At 31.8% G+C, this 22,631-nt stretch overlaps 2 protein-coding genes across 2 annotated transcripts; one reads left to right on the top strand and one right to left on the bottom strand.

Annotated features, from left to right (window-relative positions):
* Positions 1–11,774: 11,774 nt before the first annotated feature.
* LOC127087591 (uncharacterized) lies at positions 11,775–12,431 on the top strand. Its single transcript, XM_051028498.1, has 2 exons — positions 11,775–12,034; positions 12,124–12,431. The coding sequence occupies exons 1-2, from the start codon at positions 11,825–11,827 to the stop codon at positions 12,310–12,312; spliced, it is 399 nt and encodes a 132-aa protein (XP_050884455.1). The 5' UTR covers positions 11,775–11,824; the 3' UTR covers positions 12,313–12,431.
* A 262-nt stretch (positions 12,432–12,693) lies between these two features.
* On the bottom strand, positions 12,694–21,325 carry LOC127087590 (uncharacterized). The gene is made up of 11 exons (XM_051028497.1): positions 20,750–21,325; positions 20,523–20,591; positions 19,423–19,515; positions 19,053–19,174; positions 18,182–18,377; positions 17,224–17,399; positions 15,995–16,124; positions 15,028–15,188; positions 14,825–14,913; positions 14,487–14,610; positions 12,694–13,071 (listed from the first exon to the last, which is right to left on the bottom strand). Exons 1-11 carry the CDS (start codon positions 21,038–21,040, stop codon positions 13,026–13,028), a joined length of 1,497 nt encoding a protein of 498 aa, XP_050884454.1. The 5' UTR covers positions 21,041–21,325; the 3' UTR covers positions 12,694–13,025.
* Positions 21,326–22,631: the final 1,306 nt, after the last annotated feature.

Raw genomic sequence — 22,631 nt, 5'->3', positions numbered from 1 at the left:
CTCTAATATGTCATGTCAATATTCTTCAATCCGAACCACATGATTTTGTATTGGTAATTGGCATGCTTGATCACGAATGTTGTCTTTATCTATTCAGGCCCAAAATAGGGATCTAATAATACCTAGAGTAGGCATCCATGAATTATAGTAACTTGTACTAAGTTGAATTATCTACAAGCTTGTCAATGTTCGGGAGTGGGTATGGATCTTTCGGACACACTTTATTAAGATCTGCATAATCAACACACATCCTCATTTTTCCCGATGCTTTCTTCACTAGAACGACATTGGAAAGCCACTGTGTATACATCGCCTTGAAAATGAATCTAGCATCCAATAGGTCATTCACTGCGCACGTGGCTGCTTCAACTTTCTCTGTTATCTGCCTCATTCGCCACTAGGAGACTTAACGATCGTTGGAGTTCACGTTCAACTTGTGGCATGCCACGTCGAGGTCGATGTCAGGCATCTCATATGGTGAGATAGCAAAAAATTATGTGTTGGATTGGAGTCATTCAATTAAGGTGTATCTTATCTCAAAGGGAAGTATGAGTCTTATCTTTACTGATTTGACAAATTTATCGTTGAACTAGATAAAATCAAACTCACTATCTAGGACGGGTCTAACTTCGTCATCACGCGCGTCTAGATCGAATGTATTAGTGTCCTCGGGGCCATCTTTTACTCATGCCTCTGACGTGAGAGTATCCTTAGGGGATATATATATATATATATGGCCTCAGGCCCAAACGAAATAAAAACAGAAAGAGTTACAAAAATGTGAGGGACCGGGCCAAAACCTCAAAAGTTAATAAAGTATAAAGTTAGGCAAACCATGAAGGTTCCTTCTATAAGTATTAATTACATCAAAATGGAGATTATCCCACCACGAATAAATTGTAGAAGTTAGGCTTTAGCTAGCTAAAATGTATGCATAGTGATTTTCTTCCATGTATACGTGGGTGGCTAAAAAAGAGATCAATTTAATACCAACAATTTCTAACTTTCCAAGGCACCAAATCAGGGTTATCAAAGGAAAGAATAACAAGCATGAAGTCTCTTTCCAACCAAAAACAATTCCAATTCGAAGCTATGGCGTGCTCAATAGAAAGAATCACACCCATAATCTCAGGAAAACAAAGAGTCACCACGACCTAAGAAATAAGGAAAACAAAGAAAAGATACGATGGGTTCTAGTGATAGTGCTGAAGGAAGCCCAAAGTTTCATAGCATAAGGGCAATCAAAGAAAAGGTGTGTGATGCTCTCAAGAAAACTCTTGCAAATACTGCACATTAAGGGGAAGTGATGGCCTCTCCAGAGTAATTGCTCATCAGTCACAAGCTTGCCATGAGAATAAAAGTGGAGGGAGCAATACCTTTGTCCAAATGATCCTACTCCAATGAATTTTCTGGGCACAGCTCCTAACACGAATGTCCTTTTCAAGCTAAAGTTTCCATCTGTTTCAAGGCACCAAACTCTAGAATCATGTTGCATCCACATTTGCATGAATCTGAAGCTAGACTTGAAAGTAACCTCCTGACACTTGAAGTCAATCATTATTGGGCAATGATCATAGCATATCTAGGTAAGGGTAGAACATGATATAATGGTGCAGTAATCTATCCATAGTTGATTGAAAAGACCACATCACCCCCTATAATTTATTCTTAATACATTTTTATTTGATAATAATTAAATTATTTAAACTATATGTAGTTAATTTAATTAGTAAATGTTAACTATTTTTTATTTTAATATATTATAAAAATTATATTTGAAATGCATATTTGTGATTAAAGAATAAAGTTAATGTCTATTTTTATATTATCAACATAAAAATAAATAAAATATATAATATATCAACTATTATTTTTTAAACTTAAATTTTTTTAAATTGTTTTATTTGAGAATGAGTCATTATATAAATTGTTGAAGCACATAATTTTTACGTTGATTTTTGTTTTTGTTTTTCATAAATCATAATTATTTAATTAACTTATTATTATATATTTTTTAGTTAAAAATGAGAATAGTTATAATATATTTATTATAATGTATTATAAAAATATACACAAAAACAAATATTGTGACTAAAGAATTAATTAAAATCATTGTTTTTAAATAACTTAACATTGAAATGAGACACCGTAACCTTTTTATTATATTGAAAATAGATTTTATTTTTTATGAAATTTTTAATCTTTTTAATAGTGAAGATGATTATTTTAATCTTCTTTAATTAATTTTGAAATATTTTTCATTTAGTCATAATCAATGTGAGTTGATTGTTCTGGCAATAATATAGACAATGAGTATCACAAAATTTAAAGAAAATAACAACAGACATGTGAAATATTCTCATTTGTACTTATTTTTTCCTTTTAAACATTAGATTAATAAAAGAAAATTAAAATTAATATATATTTCTATCTCTTTTTTCTTTGTTGTCAATTGTTGGATTAATCCAATAATTCATTATTGCACATGAGAGAAAAAATTACAGAGGATTTAATTCCTAAAAAATAATTTATCAAACAAAAATACATAAAATATTTATTTAGTAAAGAATATTTAAATAATTTAATTATCATGAAATAAAAATGTATAAAATATTTATTTGGTACAGATAGTTTAAATTATTTAATTATCATCAAATAAAAATATGTAAAATATTTAATTTGTACAGATAATTTAAATAATTTAATTATTATCTATAAAATATTTATTTAATAAAAAATATTAAAATAAAAAGAGCAAGCTTTAAGCAACAAATTATATGATGTGGTCTTTTTTATGATCTTTGTTCTCTTAAGTTAAGTTATTCGATGGATGAAAAAAAATAAAATTGATATATTTTTCTCTTTTTTTTAAATAATATTTTTCTCTTTCTTGTATTTTAACATTTACATTAATCAAATGGTTTAGAATTGCACATGAGAGAGGGCATGGGAGAAAAAATTGAAGATGATATAATTTCATCACTTAGAACTTTAAAAACTCAACTTTACTTCCTTTACTAGAAGAAGGTTTTATAGGATGAGGCTAGTAACACATGCAAAATTTGAAAATTTTATATTTTACAAATTTGGGGTTTAGGATTTTGATACAAATGAAAAAAAAAAGGAGGAGTGAAATTTAAAACTAAGGTCTTCACGATAATGATTCAAGTTTTTCTAAGAGATTTCATACTTGAATCATAGTTTTTATTTGTTAAGATTTAAAATTTGATAATTTTGACTATATGGATGAGATGAATGTTCGGTTGAGAAAGAAGAAGAAAAGAAAGAGAAACTATTTTTGATTCAAATGAAAGTAATTGTCCATCTTCTATTATGTTTATGTACTTAATTACTCATTAACAAACTGTCATTCAACTTCACTTATTTATAATTACATTAATGTCATTCCTTATTAATTAATCCTATTTTACTTATATATTTTCAACTAATTTTAAATTCTTTTAATATACTTTTCCATTTATTTAATTTTATGTAAATTGATAGAATATAATTTTAAAAATTATCTCGTAATTTCTCATTAATTAAAATTAAATATGTTTTTTATTTAAAAAAATTACTTATATCATTAGACTATAAAGTAGTTATTCATCTTAAAAATATATATCATTTAAAAATTTAAAATTATAATATATTTTTTAAAATAATAAATATTTTGTTTTGTTAATTTATAAACATCAGTACATTAATGATAAAATACAAAAAAAAAAATTTAAAATATTGAGCCCTATACATCCAACTCATAATTGTTGTCTAATTCAATTAACACATATTAGTTGAGTAATTTTATCCCTTCTATTCAATATTCTAATTTTTTCTTATATTATACTAATTTACAAGTTAACAAAATCTTTTTTTAATTTATATAAAATAAATATAACATGGTTTAATTTGACATAAAGAATATTTGTTAATTTCTTTCCCCTTTCTTTTTTTATATATTTCTTCCAATTTTAATCAGGTAATTTATTTTCCATCTCGATTATATGTAAAATAATTGTTTTGTAATAACTAATTTTTAAATTTTTAACTCAAACTTTTTTTGGAAAAGGAAAAGTACATTTTCAATAAAAACAAATTATGACAGCTATCAATTATAATCTTGGCAAATTTTTTGGTACCCTTTAGTTTTAGTAGAGTACTGGTATGCTTAATGTTAATTGATTTAATTTTTTTAAAAAATAAATATAATATTAAAAATGATGTGGCATTGAATATTTTTATTTGATTTGAGGTATAATCTTTGATCAATACAATTTGAAAATAAATATCTTCTATTTGTGAATACGATCCATTATTTATAACAAAAACGAACAAAGTGAAAGTAGTAAAAAATAGAGTTTTAATTTTTCTTCTTCTTTAATTTATTTATTATTTTTTTTAATCTTATAATTGATGCTTGGTACTTTTAAAATTCTTAAATTTAATATTGTTATTCAAACTTGTCATTTAATTAATTTTTAATTATTGACGTAAAAGTAAAATAAATTTATTTGTATGAACATTTTAGATCGACCTTAGGTGGGAAACTTCAACGAGTCTCTTGCCCAAAGACTCGTAATGTCCTTAGCTGAAGTGGTGAAGCAAGAGGAATGTTATAGCAAGGGTGAGATAAATAATGTTGATAAGGCATGTGACACAAATGAACGCGCTCCTGGCACACCATTGAATGCACGTCAAGAGCAAATACAGTGAGAGGTCCTACATATCCATAACATCCTGCAACCGTCAGCTCCAAAAATAGATGACATGGGGCCTGATCCTCATAGCTGGTACAAGTTCCATAAGGTTAAAAGACATCAAATATAGGATTGTTATCAACTTAAAAGGGAGATAGAGTGTCTCATCAAATAAGTTCATATGAAGAAATATATAAAAAAAAGATGGGATTCTTTCACAACTCTGTGGTATTAGTTTTTCAGGATTCGAAGTATATTTCCTCAGAGTCTGTTGCCTCTACCAGTCAGAGACAAAAACTTATGAAAATAAAGTTGGCTTCTGTTGCTGCTAATCAAGAAGTCATGGCTAAAAAGCAGAAAGAGAAGGATGATAGGATGAAGGCTATGGATGTCAGACAAGATGTCATGGGTACTAATCTGAAAGCAATTCTAGAGCTTCTGAAGCAGAAACCTTATGCTCTAGGATTTAGTCATACCCTTTTTATCTTGTCTGAACTTATGTTATTTTCTTAGTTAATGAAAAACTCTTCTTCAGTATCTTTTCTGTCCTTTTATTTATCTTTTTGATGATGACAAAAAGGGGAAAGATAAAGAGTATTTAAGCACCTGAAACTGGTGATAATTATTATTGTGCTTCTGAAGATTAATGTCATTGTGTTGTTAAAGAAATTTAATTAACCTGGATAGGATTTAGGGGGAGCTTACAAACCTCACCCTCTAGATTATGAGACTCAGGGGAGCTTACAAACCTCGGACCCTGAAGTCAACATGTTAATTAAATTAATAACCATTGTTATCATCATAAAAAGAGGGAGATTGTTGGAACAAAATTGGTTGATGACATATCCCTTAGGTTTTGATGATAACAAAGTATTTAAAGAACAATTGGGTATGTTATCGTCTGTTCAAGCTTGCAGGAATATATGATTGAGAACAAATGAAGAACTGTTTGAGGAATTTGAATCTGAAGATCAGAATTTGGCTCTGAAGACTCTATCTCTGATGGAAGATCCAGACTCTGAAGATAGTCATCCCCTGGTGATCTAGACTTTGAAGCTTCAAAAGTCAAGAAGTGGACTCTGATGTGATCAGCCTTTGAGAAGTGAAGTTTGAAGAAAGTTTACTTCTGAAGCAGAAGTTCTTCAACATAAGCAACTCTAATAGACTCAAAGACCTTTTTTTGATCATGTGAATACTTAAGGAAAAATCTCTTCTTGGGTGTCTGGGCTTCAACGAACTACTGTTTTTCAAAGTGCATGCATACCATAATTCTTCTCTTGCTTCTTAACACGTAGTATTTGATTCAATGCCCCAAATTCTTCAAAGCAATAGTTCATTCCTAGTTTATTTTACAAAGTATCAATATGTTGACTAATTATAAATCATCATCATCACTATCATCATTACTTCAATCAATGATGAAGATTTTTATGATGACAACGGTGAAGATGATTTAATTTCTCAACACATTTGATGTTTTGCAATATAAATTAGTAGAGAACGAACCATTGCTTTGAAGAATTTGGGGCAATAACCAAGTTATGCGTGTTAAAGAGTGATATAGACAAATTACGAGATGGATGCAATTCGAAAATCATGTTTGATCTACGTTTCATTTCAAATATACCTTAATTTTCAGATTATTATTTTCTAAATCACTTTAAATGAATGCATATTAAATGAAGGGAGTTAAACAAATAATTTACATACATTATAATAAACTCAACAACAACATATACATCAACAAAACGGCAACAACGTACCTTTTATTAAAAAGATGCGTGGAATAATCTGAAGTTAATCTACTTTGTGTTGCCATGAAGAAAAAGTACAATGCGGGTGAAGCTTCCAAAATTGATTTATACTTCTTGTATTGTTTCTCTATAGCAAAATAAAGCATTTATGACCACACCCATAATATGAGTTAACCTGTTTTGAAAACATAAACTAACATTAATATTATAACATAACAAGCAACAACAAAGTAGTAGGGAAGTAAATCATGCCACAACAAAAAGCAGCATGTTAACATGAATAAGCATTACACTGTAACATAACAAGCAACAACAACCACAACATAACTACCATCAACATTGTAACATAACAACCAATAACAACCAACAGTACATTGTCGAACCAAAAAGGAAGTAAATCATGCCACGACAAAAAGCAGCATGTTAACAACAACTAACAACAACTACCCACAACAAATCAAAAGCTTGTCAACAACAACAACTAACAACAAATCACGTAAAACATAACAAGGTCTTCAATCTTCATGCCTAGTTGAATTCATGTAGTTCCCAAGGTCTTCATAGTTCTCAAGTTCTTCATCTGATTCAGAATCAGTTACATCCAGATTCATAAGGTCATTCATAATAACTTCTACCTTCTTCATCTTTTCAGGGTTAATATTATTGAAATGAATCTTTTTATATCCCTTTCCATCAGAAGGTTCAACAACAGTAATGTGTTCCCTAACAGATTCAAATTCCTTGGTTTTGTTCAAACATAACTCCATCATATCAATAACCTCTTTTGTAACCTGAATCTCGTGGATAAGTTTGTTTCTCCCCCCATTCATGATGAGAGAAGGAACTGAAATCGGAAAATACAACAACAATAACAACATACAGCAAAAAAACATAAACTCTTGAACAAGGAAGAAGAAGAATACCTTTATGTATGAAGCGATAGCTAATGACAAAGAAGAGATAAAATGTGTGTTAGGGTTTTGTTGTGATAGATACGACGATACTGTCAAGAAGCGGAAGCTAATTCACTTATATTATAAATAAGTAAACAATTTCACCACTGTTGTTTTAAAAAATCGTGATGAAATGTAATGACTTTCACAATGGTTCTCAGTATCAACCATGGCGATAGGTATTTCAGTTTTAATTTATATATTATAAATATAAGGACAACATCAATTGTAACGAAAAAGTAAAAAATTGGAGTTGGGATTCGAACCTTGTCACTCCATAAATGTATAACCATTGTTTATTAGTTTGATCGTAGTGCAATATATTTTCGTAAATATAAATTAAAAAAAGTGTGTCCACAATTGAGGTATTACCACGGTTAACAAGCAGACTGGTGGATCATTCTATGTACCAGGAGGCCTTCAGGTTATATATGTTGCATCTCGTTGGATGCACTTTTTTTGGTAGATAAGTCGTATGTCTATATTGATATGAGGTAGATGGCCATGTTCGTTGGCCTTGGATTTTATAGTTGGACATGGAGTTGGGTTGTTGTGACATTTTTCTATCATGTCATTGGAGAGGAGACTACATTTGAGACGAGACAACTTGTCAGTTATATGAGCATATTTTAGGTATAAATAGTTATTATGTTTTATTTCTACGTATTTATTATGTTTAAATTGTATGTTTAATTTGTTAAGTTAAAATTGTACGATTTAGTGCAATGTTGGATATTTGAGCAATTCCCATTTATTTGTGACAAGCGTGGTCGAGATTTTATCGTTAATGGATCCCCACATGCCATAAGCTCCAAGCATTCTCATCTAGGTGGTCTTCAAAAGTACATGTGGAAGATTGACGCTCTGACCCTATATGATGTCGTATGGACACCATACTTTCGCCATAGATGATCGTACATTTACCACAAGTAGAAAATATGTGATGTTAATGTTATGGAATAATGAGACCAATATCATATTGAATATGTTTGCAATAAGATAACACATATCAAGAATCATCATAAATTTTTCACACCTTTGAACACTCAAGCAAGAGAATTTTAATGAACTCCTAACTTCTAACATTGTGTCGTTCAATAATTTAGAATACAAACCACTATAGTGAAAAACTTCACCATCTAACTGCGTACTAACCAAGGAACATGACTTTTAACCTCATCCAAGTATATCTCTCTAATAGCATGAAATGTGTAACTTCACATTCTTCAATGACTTCATACTTTTGAATGTGTAATTTCCTCCAGAATACATTAATGGAATTCAATGGAACATGATCATCTTATACTTGAAGATGTTCAAGTTCACATGTAGAAGGTAACTCTTGTGTTATCTTATTGAAGCATCCACATGCAACTTTGTCATCACCAACTCTTTTCAATCATTCAAACACATTCACAATGTGATGTTTACACTGTCTTGAGATGAATCTATGCAATCTCAAATAAAAATGAGTGTTATGTTGATAATCAATGTTTGCATTTTCTTTTTAAAGTGATACTTTAATTGCACGTAGTTGCAACTTCAACATGATGTTGACTACATCCCTTCTTCTACATAGATCCTATATTAATAATCAACATGTTTTTTAGTTTCCAATGAGCAGACTCAATCATATATAAAATATTATAGAAATATGTAATACATAAATTGATTAATATTTGCGTAATAATATTAAAATCATGTAAACAAATATATTTGTTTGATGTAGTGTTCTCTAAGTGAGTGACTTTGGTAGTCCATGCAACAACTAATTTCTCCTTATATGGTGACAAATATGTTTGGTTAACTTAATCAATAAAGGAAGGGATATCAACACATACTAGCTCAAAATATTGCAAGTGTTTCTCATGCTTAAACACCTTATTTGAATACATGATCTCATTTCTTATTTCTATATCATGTTCTTTGCACCAACATTTTTCGTAACATGGACAACTCATAAGAGGTGGATTGAGGATTGGAAAATAACTTCAATGGAATTAATCAGAGCAAGTTCCCGATCAATCACCATGACTTTGGGAAATAACTTCTTGGATGTGAATAACTCTTTTAGTTTTTCTAGTGTTCGTGTGAAATTGACCTCCCTTTCATGTTTCAAGTAAGCAAACTCAACATAGAATATCAACTTTAATGACGTAACACCAACAATTTCATGTGACAGCTTATCCCTGTTGATTTTATACATTTTCCAAACACTTGTCGGATTCTCAACGTTCATATATTTTTGTGCACCCATTATATACTTCAGCGTCATGTTCTACTTTGTCATGATCGTCTAAATTCTAATCTAGACGATGATTATGAATATTGTTGGAACAAAATTGGGTGATATTATATCTCTTGATCTTTGATGATAACAAAGTATTTAAATAAAAATTGGGTATGCTAACATATGTTCAAGCTTGCACGAATATATGATTGAGAACAGATGAAGAACTGCTTAAGGAATCTGAATCAAAAGATCAGACTCTGGCTCTAAGGGCAACTTCTGAAGACTCTGGCTCTAATGACCACTTATGAAGACTCTGCCTCTGATGGAAGATCCAGACTCTAAATAAGTCAACTCTGAAGATAGTCATGGTCTAATGATCCAGACTCTGAAGCTTCAAAAATGGATTTTGATGTGATCAGCCTATGAGAAGTGAAGTATGAACAAAGTCTATCTTTGAAGCAAAAGCTCTTCAACTGAGGTAACTCGGGCAGGCTCGGAGACCTTTTTAATCACGTGAAGACTTAAGGAAAAATCTCTTCTTAGGTGTCTGAGCTTAAACGGATAATTCCTCTTGCAGAAAGGTGTTTGCTTGGTGTGTTTAATCAAGTACAAATGTTATCCATCCTTTTGGTGAAAGTCTCAAATGTCTCTTTTCTCTCTCTATATATAAGAAGTAAAAGATCAGAAGAAGAAGACTATCAAGCTACAATATAACACACTACATTACTGACTCTGAACATTGACATTCAAGAATAAACTACTCTGTCAAATTTGTTAGACTTATAACATTTTAATATTTGTATATTTTAGAAGTTCTTGAGTCTTAAAGTATTTCTAAGTCGATTCTGTTTACACCTCTGATTGTATATCAAGTGTAGTTGTTATTCAAATCTCTTAATTGTTTGTTATAGAGTCAAAGGTCTTTTACTTGTGTACTTGAACATTTGAAGTCTATTGCTTGTGTGTTTGAGCATTGGAAGTCTCTTCCTTGTGTGCTTGAGCATTGAAGTTTCTTACTTGTGAGTTTGAGCAAAGAAAGTATCTTGCTTCGTGCTAGAGCATTTGTAATCAGATTTGGTTATATTGGAAATCCCTTGGGAGTGGGTTGAACTATTCTCAGGTTGTAATAGGAACCAGGATAATTGCAGGCGTCTTTACTTTTACTTTCTTTGCTTCTGTACTTAAATATTCCGTTGTTGTCAACTTTGATCCTCCAAGTCAGATTCTGGTTCAGAATCTGATAAGGACCTTTAGAAGCTATTCATGCTTTTTTGAGTCAGACTCTGAACTAAGTGTTCAGAATCTGTTTGAAAGCTATTAGAAGTAGAAGAAGAAAAAGCTCAAAGAAGAAAAAGCCAAAATAATCCAACCCTCATCCCCTCATTTGTTTTTCTCACCTTCAAATACCACATCTAACCTTTATGTTTCAACCACAACCACTTGGCAGAGATCTGAACCGAAAGGGACATTCAACTCTTTTACTATAAGTAACTTATGACTTTCCTTTGTTTTTGTAATTTCCTCTCATCTCACAACCAAGAATTAGTTTGCTGCTCCTGCCTCTTAGCATATTCATTGTATCAAAATAAATGGTAACCATGTTGTCTCCGATATATTGTGCTTATGATAACACTTCTACTCGAGAGAGAAATATCTGCTATTATAACATAAAATAAATTACTCATACTTCGATTAATATTTTCAAAAGTTCATATGAAAAATGTAAGTAAAATATATCAAGTCATTTGCGAAGAATTATGTAAAATCTTCTAGAGTATCATCCATCTCAGATCCATTCATGGTAAGTAGTCTAACAACATATACAAGACCACCGTACTTTTTACAAAATATCCGATAAAAATGCATACTATATTTTTAAATTCAATAGAAATCTAGTACAATATCCAACTTTTCTCTTTTCGAATTTACATATTTCTATTGAATATTTAGATAAATTACAAGATTTTTATTTTTATCTAAATTTTGTAATTTATGAGAGGGAGCGTTGTCATTTTGAAATTAAAGAGGGGTGCCTCATTGAATTTTAGGGTGCAAGGTTGAATTCACTAACCTTAACCTATTTGTGTCCATTTTCGTAACTATAGTATCTGAAATATATTTATTTATTATTATTTATCATTTAACCGTTACCTGTGGTGATGTTCTGGTTTGTGGTTGTGAATAGATATGGCAACTTCAGTTTCAGAGATAGTTGGACTTGGAAGCACTTACAACAATTGTAAGTTTTCTTGTTTCCGCCGAAAGGTTAATGTTGTTACTTCACCAAACGCATCACTTCTCTTCCCTGCAACAACTACAACGAGATTGTCTAGTGTTGTTCCTCGAGCCCTGGATCCCAAAAACGGAGAACAAAACTCTACTACTTCTTCATTTCAAGTAAAATAAATCAACCTTTTTTATTTATTATTAATTTTCTTTCTTCTGCAACTACTAATAGTAGTTTTTGTTTGAATGATGTAATATAGGAGGATTTAGTGTATGTGGCAAAACTAGTGATGGGTTCTTTTGCTGGTGCGGGTGTGATTAAATATGGTACTGGTGTTTTCCCTGAGATAACTACTCCAAACCTTGTGTTGGCTCTTGTTATCATCTCAACTCCTGTCATTGTTGCTGTTTTTCTTTTGATAAATCAAAGCCTTCGCCAGAAGACATAGACACATTGTTTACTTATGAATCAAAACAGTGTAATTATCATTTCTTTGTTTATTGCTCTGTTGAATTTGCATGATTATTGTCCAAAAGTGCATCAATAATGCCAAAGAATTTTGATACATTTCCAATAGAAAAATCATGTACTCGTACCCATATTTTTTTTAAGTTAGATCTTATTTCTTTCTCCAAAGAAATAAAAAGCTTCACAAAAAGTAGATCCATCTTTTATGTCTAATCAACATCCATTGTTTTAAAAAAAAATTCAAACTTCATTATATTTATGAAAGTAAACTTGACATGCATAGAAGCAATTTGAGGTCAATGCCGTATGAGCTTGACATTTTGAAGGAGTTAAGAAGCAATAACTTCAAATTTTCAAGTGATTCACTGAAATGGACCTTAGACTTCATATGAGGTATACACTAGCTTTCTCTAGTGCAACCTGCTTAATGGGTACAAAAGATTCATTCTCCAACAAGTTATTCTGTATAAACTGCCTCGTGCCAAAATTTACAAGTACAACAAATAAAAGAATATGCATCATTTGTTTCACTTTGCTGCTTTCCTCTAACAATTTTCAGTTGTAGCATTTGAAGAAAATGTCTGCATAGTCCCTACCCTTCGGCTGGCAGCTGTTTCAAACATTACAACTCTCTAGCCCTATTAAGATAAGCTATATTCTGGAGACTGTTGATCACTTATTAATCCCATTGAGCTAGAGATTATCTTTAAACCACTTTAGAGCTCCATTTGCCACAGACCTGCAAGTTTCAGTGGTGGTAATTTTTAATCAACTCGTCAGATGCACAAAACAATTACCAAGGTTTGATGAACAAGGATACTTTCAACCTAATCAAGGGCTAAAATTAATAATGAAAGTGACACCTTATCCTGTAAAATGACAATAAATGAATGACATAATATCCATTTTTGTTCAACAATAATTTCCAAGTCAAACCATTAGTGAGGACTCAACAATGAAAAAAATATCCAATGGAAAATTTCAGCTATTATGTATCAACTCAATGACAAAAATTTATACAAAGAATCAGATTTTGTTGAAAAATAGAATGCGAGTACATAGGGAAAATGACATGACTTAATAGTAGGGATGGCAATGGGTAGGGTATATGTTGGATACTATAGTACCCATCCTCATATCCGCAGTTTAAAAAAATCTCCGTACCCGAGCCTATACCGCATGAACACCAACATTTGTACCCGTATCCGTATCCTATAGGTATCTAAGTACACATACTCATACCCATTTACCCACAATTCTAATAAAAATAATTGATAATTATAATTTATCATGTAAATTTAAGTTTTTAATACCACTAAAAAAATTTAAGGATGTTATTGTTGAGTTAAGAAATAAACAAACATTTATATAAAAATACATACAAATTTAATAATGATGTATTTAATAAAATTGATAAGTTAACTCGTGTACATAAGAATTAAAATTAAAACACATGTATTTAATAAAATTGATAAGTTAACTTGTGTACATAAGAATAAAAATAAAAACACATAAATATATATTGTGCGGGTATGGAACGGGTGGGTACTAAGTATCCATACCCGCTTATTTTAATGGATAATTATCCGCGTTTGTATCCGTACCTATTTTGCGGATTTTTACCCTACCCATTGTAGGTAAATTTTGCGGGTACCCACTAGGGAGGGATGGGTTTAATTGTCATCCCTAACTTAAAGAATAAAATCTATAGCCACTCGCCTATTTAGTTTTAAAACTGCTTTTATGCTTTAAAAGAGTCATGTTTGGATATTATGAAATGAACGGAGCTGGAATGGAGCAGAGCGGAGCGAAGATCCCATTCCATGCTTGAAAATTTTAGGACTGAACAAGACAAGTTGTTCATTCTGCCCAAATCGGAGGGGAAGGAATATGGTGGTAAGTGATAGAATGGAATGAAATTCATACCACTACAGTTCGCTCCGCTCCATCCGATTTTAAATAATCAAAACAATGGAATATTATTCCATTCCACCCCATTCTGCTCCGCTATTCCATCAATCCAAACAAAATACAATAATGAAAATTGAAGGCTCTACCCATCTTTTTAGTCTGAGATAGTTTCCAATTAATGAAAACTGAAGGCTCTACCCATTTTTATGGAAAAAAGGAAACAAAATACAATAACATTATTACCCAGCCATGTTCTTTAGTTTGTTCCATAAGTCATCATCTTCTTCTTCTGATTTCTCTGGTTTTTCTGTGACTGTTTCTGTTGGACTTTCGGCCCTTTGAGCTGCAGGAGCTTCCTTACTTCCGGCTGCAAAAGGTAAACATCACGATTCATAACTAAACTATCTAGTCTACTATTGCACAGTAACAATTCTCTATTGCCATTGTCCAATATGTCTAGAAGACCTAACTATATATCATATGTTATATGAAAGATTTAAGACATCAAATCAAATGTTCCTAAGATTGTAGGATAGGGGAGAAAGAACAACAGATATACAAATGATAAAAACGCCACATACTGGAAGGTTGGGTCCTAGGACGGGATCTTGAATGACTGCTTGTGCCACCTAGAGAAGCAAGTTCTTCAAGCACCTCACGCTCCTTTGAACTGAATAAACATAGTAGAGGCAGGCAATTCAAATTAAACTGCTGATATGGATCCCAAAAAAACAATACTCGGTAGGGAGTAACAGAAACAAAGTCAATTATAAAATGACTTTACCTGATACGTTTTGGTATTGTAACTTTAACAGTAAATAAGTGGTCACCACGTATTGATGGTCTGTTTAATTTTGGTACACCCTTCTTTGCAAGGACGAGGACATCTCCAGGTTGAGTACCAGAAGGGATTTGTAGTTCAGAAGTGCCTTCAACTGTCTTTACCTGTTTAAGTGCCACAAAATGTTAACTGCTGATTGCAATGCCTCAAGGTAACAAGTCACTTCGGGGTGGACACCCAAAACACAGAAAAGTCAAGAAAAAAATATATACATTCAGCAAAACTCAAATCTTAACATTCAATAAATCACAATGTCAATTAGTAAAAAAGGCTAAACATGTTTATAAAAGAAAAATGGCCAGACTGTTTCCAATTTTAGTCATAAAAAATCTCATCAGCCAAATCAGTCTCACTTTTTTTCATGTGATGCTTGCAAGGCAATAAAAGTGCTAGCAGAAAAACAAAGTGTTATCCAAATAGTTACATTCAAAGGCCAACATAAGATAATGTTAGATTCTGTAGTAAAATCCCAAATACTAAGGGATTAGATTAATATCCAAATAACGGGATTATCATCATGAGAATCTCTATTTCCCTTTCTATATTTGTGAGTAGTGATTTGATTATTTGTCATAGTTTAAAAATTTATTCCTTCCGGTTACTATTTTCTAGAGAAGATAGGAGTATAATTATCATTCTGCTACCATCATATGGGAAAATATAGCGCTATTATTGCATAAAATACTTTTAGTCAGGGAAAAATATGAATAGAACATTATGGCACATCATGCTAAGCATCGGGTTTCAAGGATAACAAAGAAAACAACAGGGAAGATGTTAATGCAAGTGAAAACAGACCAAAATAAAACCTTAATGAAATTAAAAGGACTAAAGCATAATTAGAGTGTATAAAAAGATGCAATAAATACTCAAGCTTGCATGAATAGTATTAGTATATAAGTTAATTTACCTTCACTACAGACCCCAATATAGCATCTAGATAAGTGATTGATATTGTTGAGCGGAGATTAATGTCATCTCTTTGAATTCCTGGTATCTCAAGCACGTCAAGATATACGTAAAGATCTCCTGGAGGACCCCTATTGTGACAAGATAATCAATTGCAGCTTCTGAATCGAGTAATTGATATAGTTTGAATTAATGAATAACTAAAGCATTTTGACAAACTAATATGCCCGCTGTTGGGGAGGAACATCAGAAGATACAAAATGATTTTCTAGCATAGATAAAATAATTAACAAAGACCCTTTGAAAACTTTTATCTCAAATGTCTTTGACCTTTTTAAAATGCTCAAGGTAGATACATATTTGAGTCCAATTAGTTTTTCCATGACTCCAAATTGGATATAATAAAACTTGAAGAGAAGAGCAGTAAGAAAGGTCAACAATTTCATAACAAATCAAATTACGTTTCTCTTAATTGGATATATTAGAAGCATAATTTACGTCTGGGGTGTTGATCACTGTACATACATTTCCAATTAGGTGTTTTTTTTTGGAGCAGGCTTCCTATGCAGCATTCTTTGTAGGCTTACCCTCTTGCTGTCTTTTGTTGGAGCATTAAGCTTGTGCTTTGATGGGACATTTGTCCCTGAAAAGCTGGACTTGCCTTACAGGATTTTTCATGGCTTCTGATGAGGTCTCCTTTCTAAACATAGTGAGGGATTGGATTACTCATTATTGGAATGCTCTTTTGTAAGAATGTCATTGCTTAACTCAAATTTGTTTGTTTATGTTGAGATCCCTAGTATTCCATCCCTATTAGTTCACACTTTAGATGTTTAGTCATAAATGTGAAAGGATATGCTGAGAGTTAGACAAGAGATATGTCCTAGGCTGTGCTTATAAAGCTTGGACAGCCCTCACCTTAGAAGTTGATTTTGTCGAGCTAAGGTAGGCTTTAAACTCAAATTCTAAGAGTTTACATCAAAGAGAATCGATATTAATCCTCCTTTTATTTTGTAATACCCTTCCTTCCTTTTATAAGTATTTTTTCGTTCATCAGTGTGAGAAAAACTTACTAACTGATGGAAACATATATGTCGTGTGGTAACATAAATACAGTAAAAGCAATACATACATACAATAAAAGCAATACACACGCAACTTAGTATAACTTCTATCCAATAATTGGCTGAATACTTTCACAATGAGAAAACCAGATATAAAATAGCATACCCTCTTGGTCCAGCATCACCCTCTCCAGTGACTCTTAAGATACTGCCTGAGCTAACCCCGGGAGGAACTTTAACTTTCATATTTTTCTTAACCCGTATGCGTCCTGCACCACTGCATTTACGGCAATTTTCAGATATGACTTCACCATCACCTCCACAGTTTGGACATACTGAAACCTAACATTGAAAAACGATTAGCATAGTACTGTCAACCAGAGAAAAAGTACAAAAAAATTATATTATGTAAGAAAACTGCACAAAAATGAACTAATATATACAATTGATGAAAAGATAAATGAAATGATTATTCCCAAAAGTCAAACATAAAGATGTCAACAACAGCAAAGAACAATGAAAATCTTTTCCTACTAAGCCTGGATTAGGGGGGTAAACAATTCATGAAATAAAAGGAAAATTATATTAGGGGCATGCAAAGTGTTTAACCAATGTAGAAACTTAACTGGAATACCTTTGTATTCATGTTGCAAAATACAATCTCTGTTGTGTAATTACATTTTCAAGTATTTCTCATGGGATTTAATTTCAATTTCAAAATCTTTATCTAAAACAAATCAACAATATCAGCATTACAGAGACTGATTAATCAAAATAAATTCAATAAATGGTAGATTTACTTTTATCCATTTTTTTTCTTTTTATTTTCTGACTGGAGGACGGTTGCCATATGTTACGAGTATGTGGTTTACTGATCTCTTCCAATCATTTCATGCAGCAAATGGGATTCTTTTTCAAGAACAACCAGTGGAAATCAATTACAAGTTACAACATAGAAATACAACAAAGAGATAGGTTGTCATATCAGCAGGATGATCTTAAAGTTCCAGTAGCAATTGTCAAGAATTCTCGGTTATTGTTCTCCACATTAGCAGAACTTACAAAATCGAGAGAAAGAGAGAGAAAATGATATCCAGACCTATTAAGAAAACAACTCAAATTACCTGTGAGAACAACCCAAAAGGTGTTTGTTCGGTCCTCATCACCTGACCCCTGCCACCACAAGTTGAACATACTCTCATCTTGGATCCTAACTTTGCACCAGTACCAGTACAGACTTCACATGTTTCTAAATGGAAAAGCTCGAATTCTTTCTCTGCTCCGAAAATTGCCTCAGAAAACTCCAAGGAGAAATCATACCTGTTGATATTTGAATCAAAAGTCTTCTCAATTTACAGAAAACTCTCTTAAAAGTACAGGTGTAATTTTTTTTGTGTAAAACTGCCAATACTAAATATAAAAGATGTCGGATCACCGGATGATATTTGGAGAAAGTTATTGCTTACAATTTCCCCGTGTTAAAACACAATGTGGATGAATTGAAGTGTCACTTAATTGCTCCCAACGAATCATTTCTCCTGATCCTTCCACCACCCCCAGCCAAAGCATTAGATTTTGGTGTTCTATTCTCTTTGTGAGTTCGTTCCTTGTATCTTATGGAAAAGTATTGTGGAGAAGCTTATGCTATCTGTACTGTACTACTCTAGTACTTGACCTAGATTAATAATATAAGGGTCTAAATTGGTAAAGTTCAAAACCAGTATGGCTGATTAATAATGTACTTATTTTCCTCGGTTTTCTCTTATTGAAACTTTATAGGCATTGAAGACCAAGCTTTATTCAACTAGGCGAGATTAGATCCAGGAATCAAACAAGGCTTATTGGGGTTGAACTAATCAATAAATAAATAAAATCAACAAATCTATTTAGAATAAGATATTTTTTTAGACATTTAAATCAAGTAGCAAATATTATAATCATTGACTTGGCATGCATGGCTGGAAGAAACGGAACTATTTATCCATTGTAACTCACCGGATGTCTTCGCCCTTAGTAACTGTACTACGACGCCGTGTGCCAAATCCAGTTGGATCCATGCCACCAAAGCCGCCCATATTTGACCCAAAAAATGTCTCAAATAAGTCAAATGGATTTGTCTGTAAGAAAAAGATTACTAACTTAAATCTACCTTACAGAAACAGTAAGAGATGGGTAGATAGAGTAAAGACAACTAAAATTGACATGCATTTCAATTTTTTCCCATAAAGAAGGCAATATGTGTCATTGGAGCATCAGTAAAATAACTGGTTATTCTCCTGACAACCAAGTTTTTATCATTTTTTCAAGTTTGTGGCTCCATAATCTGACATACTAAACAAACAAGCATAAAAATCATATTGAATACCGCATAGGCACTTGATCCTCCTCCCACTGAGCTCTTAACCCCTGCCTCGCCATATTGATCATACAAAGCCCTCTTTTTGTCATCTGATAGCACCTGACAGTGTTGTAATTCAGAACTCAGAAGACAGTATCAAAATACAATCTAAAACAATTGTACATTTTCTGATATAGAACTTCAAAATGGATTTGTGACCTTTGTTCCTAAAAGAAACCGGAGCTTAAGACATTTCCACCAACCCAATTAAGAGTATAAGGTAATTCATAAGTACCATTCTACTTTCGTATGACGTTGATTATTGAGTCCTTTATAGCACAGCATTAGATAAAAAAACAGAGAGAGTTTAAGGTGCTTCTGCTTACCTACTCTTTAAAACTTGACTTTTTTGTTTTGATCTGTCATTTTTCTTTTTTAACTAAAGTAATTTAGAGTACTAGCTTGTTACTTAGCCCAATTTCTCATAGCGCAGAAATGTTTTCATATTGAATATCATATTCTGCAAAAAAATGGCTGAAAACGTTTTAAAAGCAAGTCTCAAGAATTTGGGTTGAGCCTAACTCTTCCCTAGAAAACAGGCTTGTAAGGTGAGGATTTACCCCACTTATAAGCACAACACATATCATATCTCTAAGCAATGTGGGACTAAATCCACCCCTTCAAACCCAACACAATGAAGGTGTTGGGGCTGCAATGAAGGCAAGCCAAAGTACCGCAATTAAGGCAACTAGGGGTGGACCGCAATTAAGGCGAAAATTCTAACAGCACGCATTGTTTAGAAATAAGAAAAACCTCAGAATTGAACAGAAAACCCATTGGATCAGGCCAGAGGCAGCTAAAGCACTACTGCAACCATTTAAACTTCATTCGAATGACCAAAGGCTATGTGTGTCGCTTACTAGTTTTTCCATTCTACTTATAAAGAAAAGAAAAATGACACATGCGGTAGAAATAGGGACCCTAAATCAAACATCCAATCATTCGCAATAAAAATTTCAGCTGATTACTTAAGCAAATGAAATTGAACTTGAACATGCATACTCTTCCAGTAAAGAAAACGTAACAAAGTAACAACAAACACTGAGAAGTGTAAATTCTATACATACCTCATAAGCATTACTAATCTCTTTAAACTTATCCGTTGCACCAGGCTCTTTGTTCACATCAGGATGATACTGCATACAAATCAAACAATCCGAAAAATCACATAAATCAAATTTCAAAATGTAGGAGATCCTACTTGTTACAAATTCTTGCAATAGAGGAACATAATTAAGAACAATTTCATCAACAAAAAATTAAATAAACACTTTAAGAAACGAAAATTGGATACCTGACGAGCTAACCTTCGATAAGCGGCTTTGATATCTTTGACGGTGGCGGATTTGGGAACTCCGAGAGTAGCGTAATAATCAGAAGAAGCGGCAAAAACAGTGTGAAATCGTTTTCTTCTAGCGGAGAATTTAGAATTAGAGTTAGAGAAAGTAGAAGGAAAAGGAGAAGGAGAATGAATGGAAAGGAAATTGTTGGTGGTGGTGTGGGAACGGAAATGGATTCCGGAGGCACAGAAGCAAGAATGAGTAGTAGAAGGAGGAGGAAGAAGAGAGAGGGAAATAACTGCCATTGATTGAAATTGAAATGAAATTGAAATTGAATTTAAAAATATGGCTTGTTCATGATATTAACGCACGCTTGTATTGTGGGAGAAAAAAAGTGGGGGTTTATGGGTACGGTGCTGGTGGTGATGGTGGTGGAAGTGAACTGGACTATTGGCATTGGTAGAAACCGGAAAGGAAGAGGTTCGTGGGACCCACGGCTATGAGATAAGTTGTGGCCTATTGCTGGCCTCGCCTTGTGACCGGTTTTTCTTATTATGCTTTAGTCTTCTATATTAACTACTATACTATACAACTTAAATAAATTTGTACTTCATGTGTAACCATTTATATTCATTTTCATGTAACTAACAAATTATAAGCTAAACAACTTCACTTTAATTTCATTTAAATTAAACTCTTCTAAAATCTATTTTTTAAAGATAAAATTAAATATAGATTGTATTTAATTTGATTTCTCTTCCATTTTTTTCATAAATAACTATCAATCATAATTTTATTACATTTTTCTCATAAAATATATTTAAGATAAGATACAAAAATTTAATTTTTTTTAATAAATGTGAAATATATTTTTTTATAAACTGTTATAGAATAGTATAAAAATTTAATTTATATACACTCACAGTGTAAAAGAATTTTACACCGTCAGTTAATCATAGATGTTGGATATTGAAACAAATTTGATTTTTATTTTAAAAATCTATAAAGTAATACAAACGGATGATGGTGATGAATCGACAGTGTAAAACTTTTTACATTGACAGTATATAGTAATTAATCTCATAGTATAATTAATTTTAAAATAATTTTAAGATAAATTTATTCAAACATAAATCATTTTACATTTGATTCACTTTTAATTAGAATCAATTCTTTCAAAATCAATTATTTTCAGGACAGAACCAAACATACGTACGTAAACTCTCTATCACACTGCGTAACTCGGACATATAATCATTACAAACTCGATAAGTGTTTTGAGAATCACAAAAATGCAATCTCTCATCCTTTTTGGACACCCTTGTGTAACTTACATGTAACCTTCTCTTACATGCTCCACATGAGTTTACTTATTACACCCCGTCTCTCTTCTTTGGCTTACTTTGGTTTATCGTCACCTTGTTTTTCTTTGCACTCACTCCCAAGTAAGTGTTAAGTGCGGTTTGTTCATAATGTTTGGCTCAATTCTAAATACCATGTTGGTTAATGTTGTTTTTAGTAAATTAAATCACAAGTTGTAATTCACTTACAAAATTAAATTCGAAAAAAATTTAAGAACATATTGTGCAAAAATGTTTGACAAAGTGTGTTCATGCTTGATAAATTCAAGTTTAAAAGTAGAATCAATATTTTAAAAACCGGACTGGATATCGAACCGGTGAAACTTGCGATTTAAGGTTTAATTGGTTCAATCGGTTAAACCTATGGTCAAACCGTTTATTAAATAAACTAATAATATGAAACTAAATTTTATAGATATGTCACACATAATCATATGTTCACAACTTAATAAAGTAAATATTTTAAAAATCTATTACAAAATTAATACAACAATATCAATAATATATATAATAACATAACATAGTTCTACACTTT

The sequence above is a fragment of the Lathyrus oleraceus genome, chromosome 5 (genome assembly GCF_024323335.1).
Source record: "Lathyrus oleraceus cultivar Zhongwan6 chromosome 5, CAAS_Psat_ZW6_1.0, whole genome shotgun sequence".
Lineage (NCBI taxonomy): Eukaryota > Viridiplantae > Streptophyta > Magnoliopsida > Fabales > Fabaceae > Lathyrus > Lathyrus oleraceus.
This window is presented reverse-complemented; position numbering and strand designations above follow the sequence as displayed.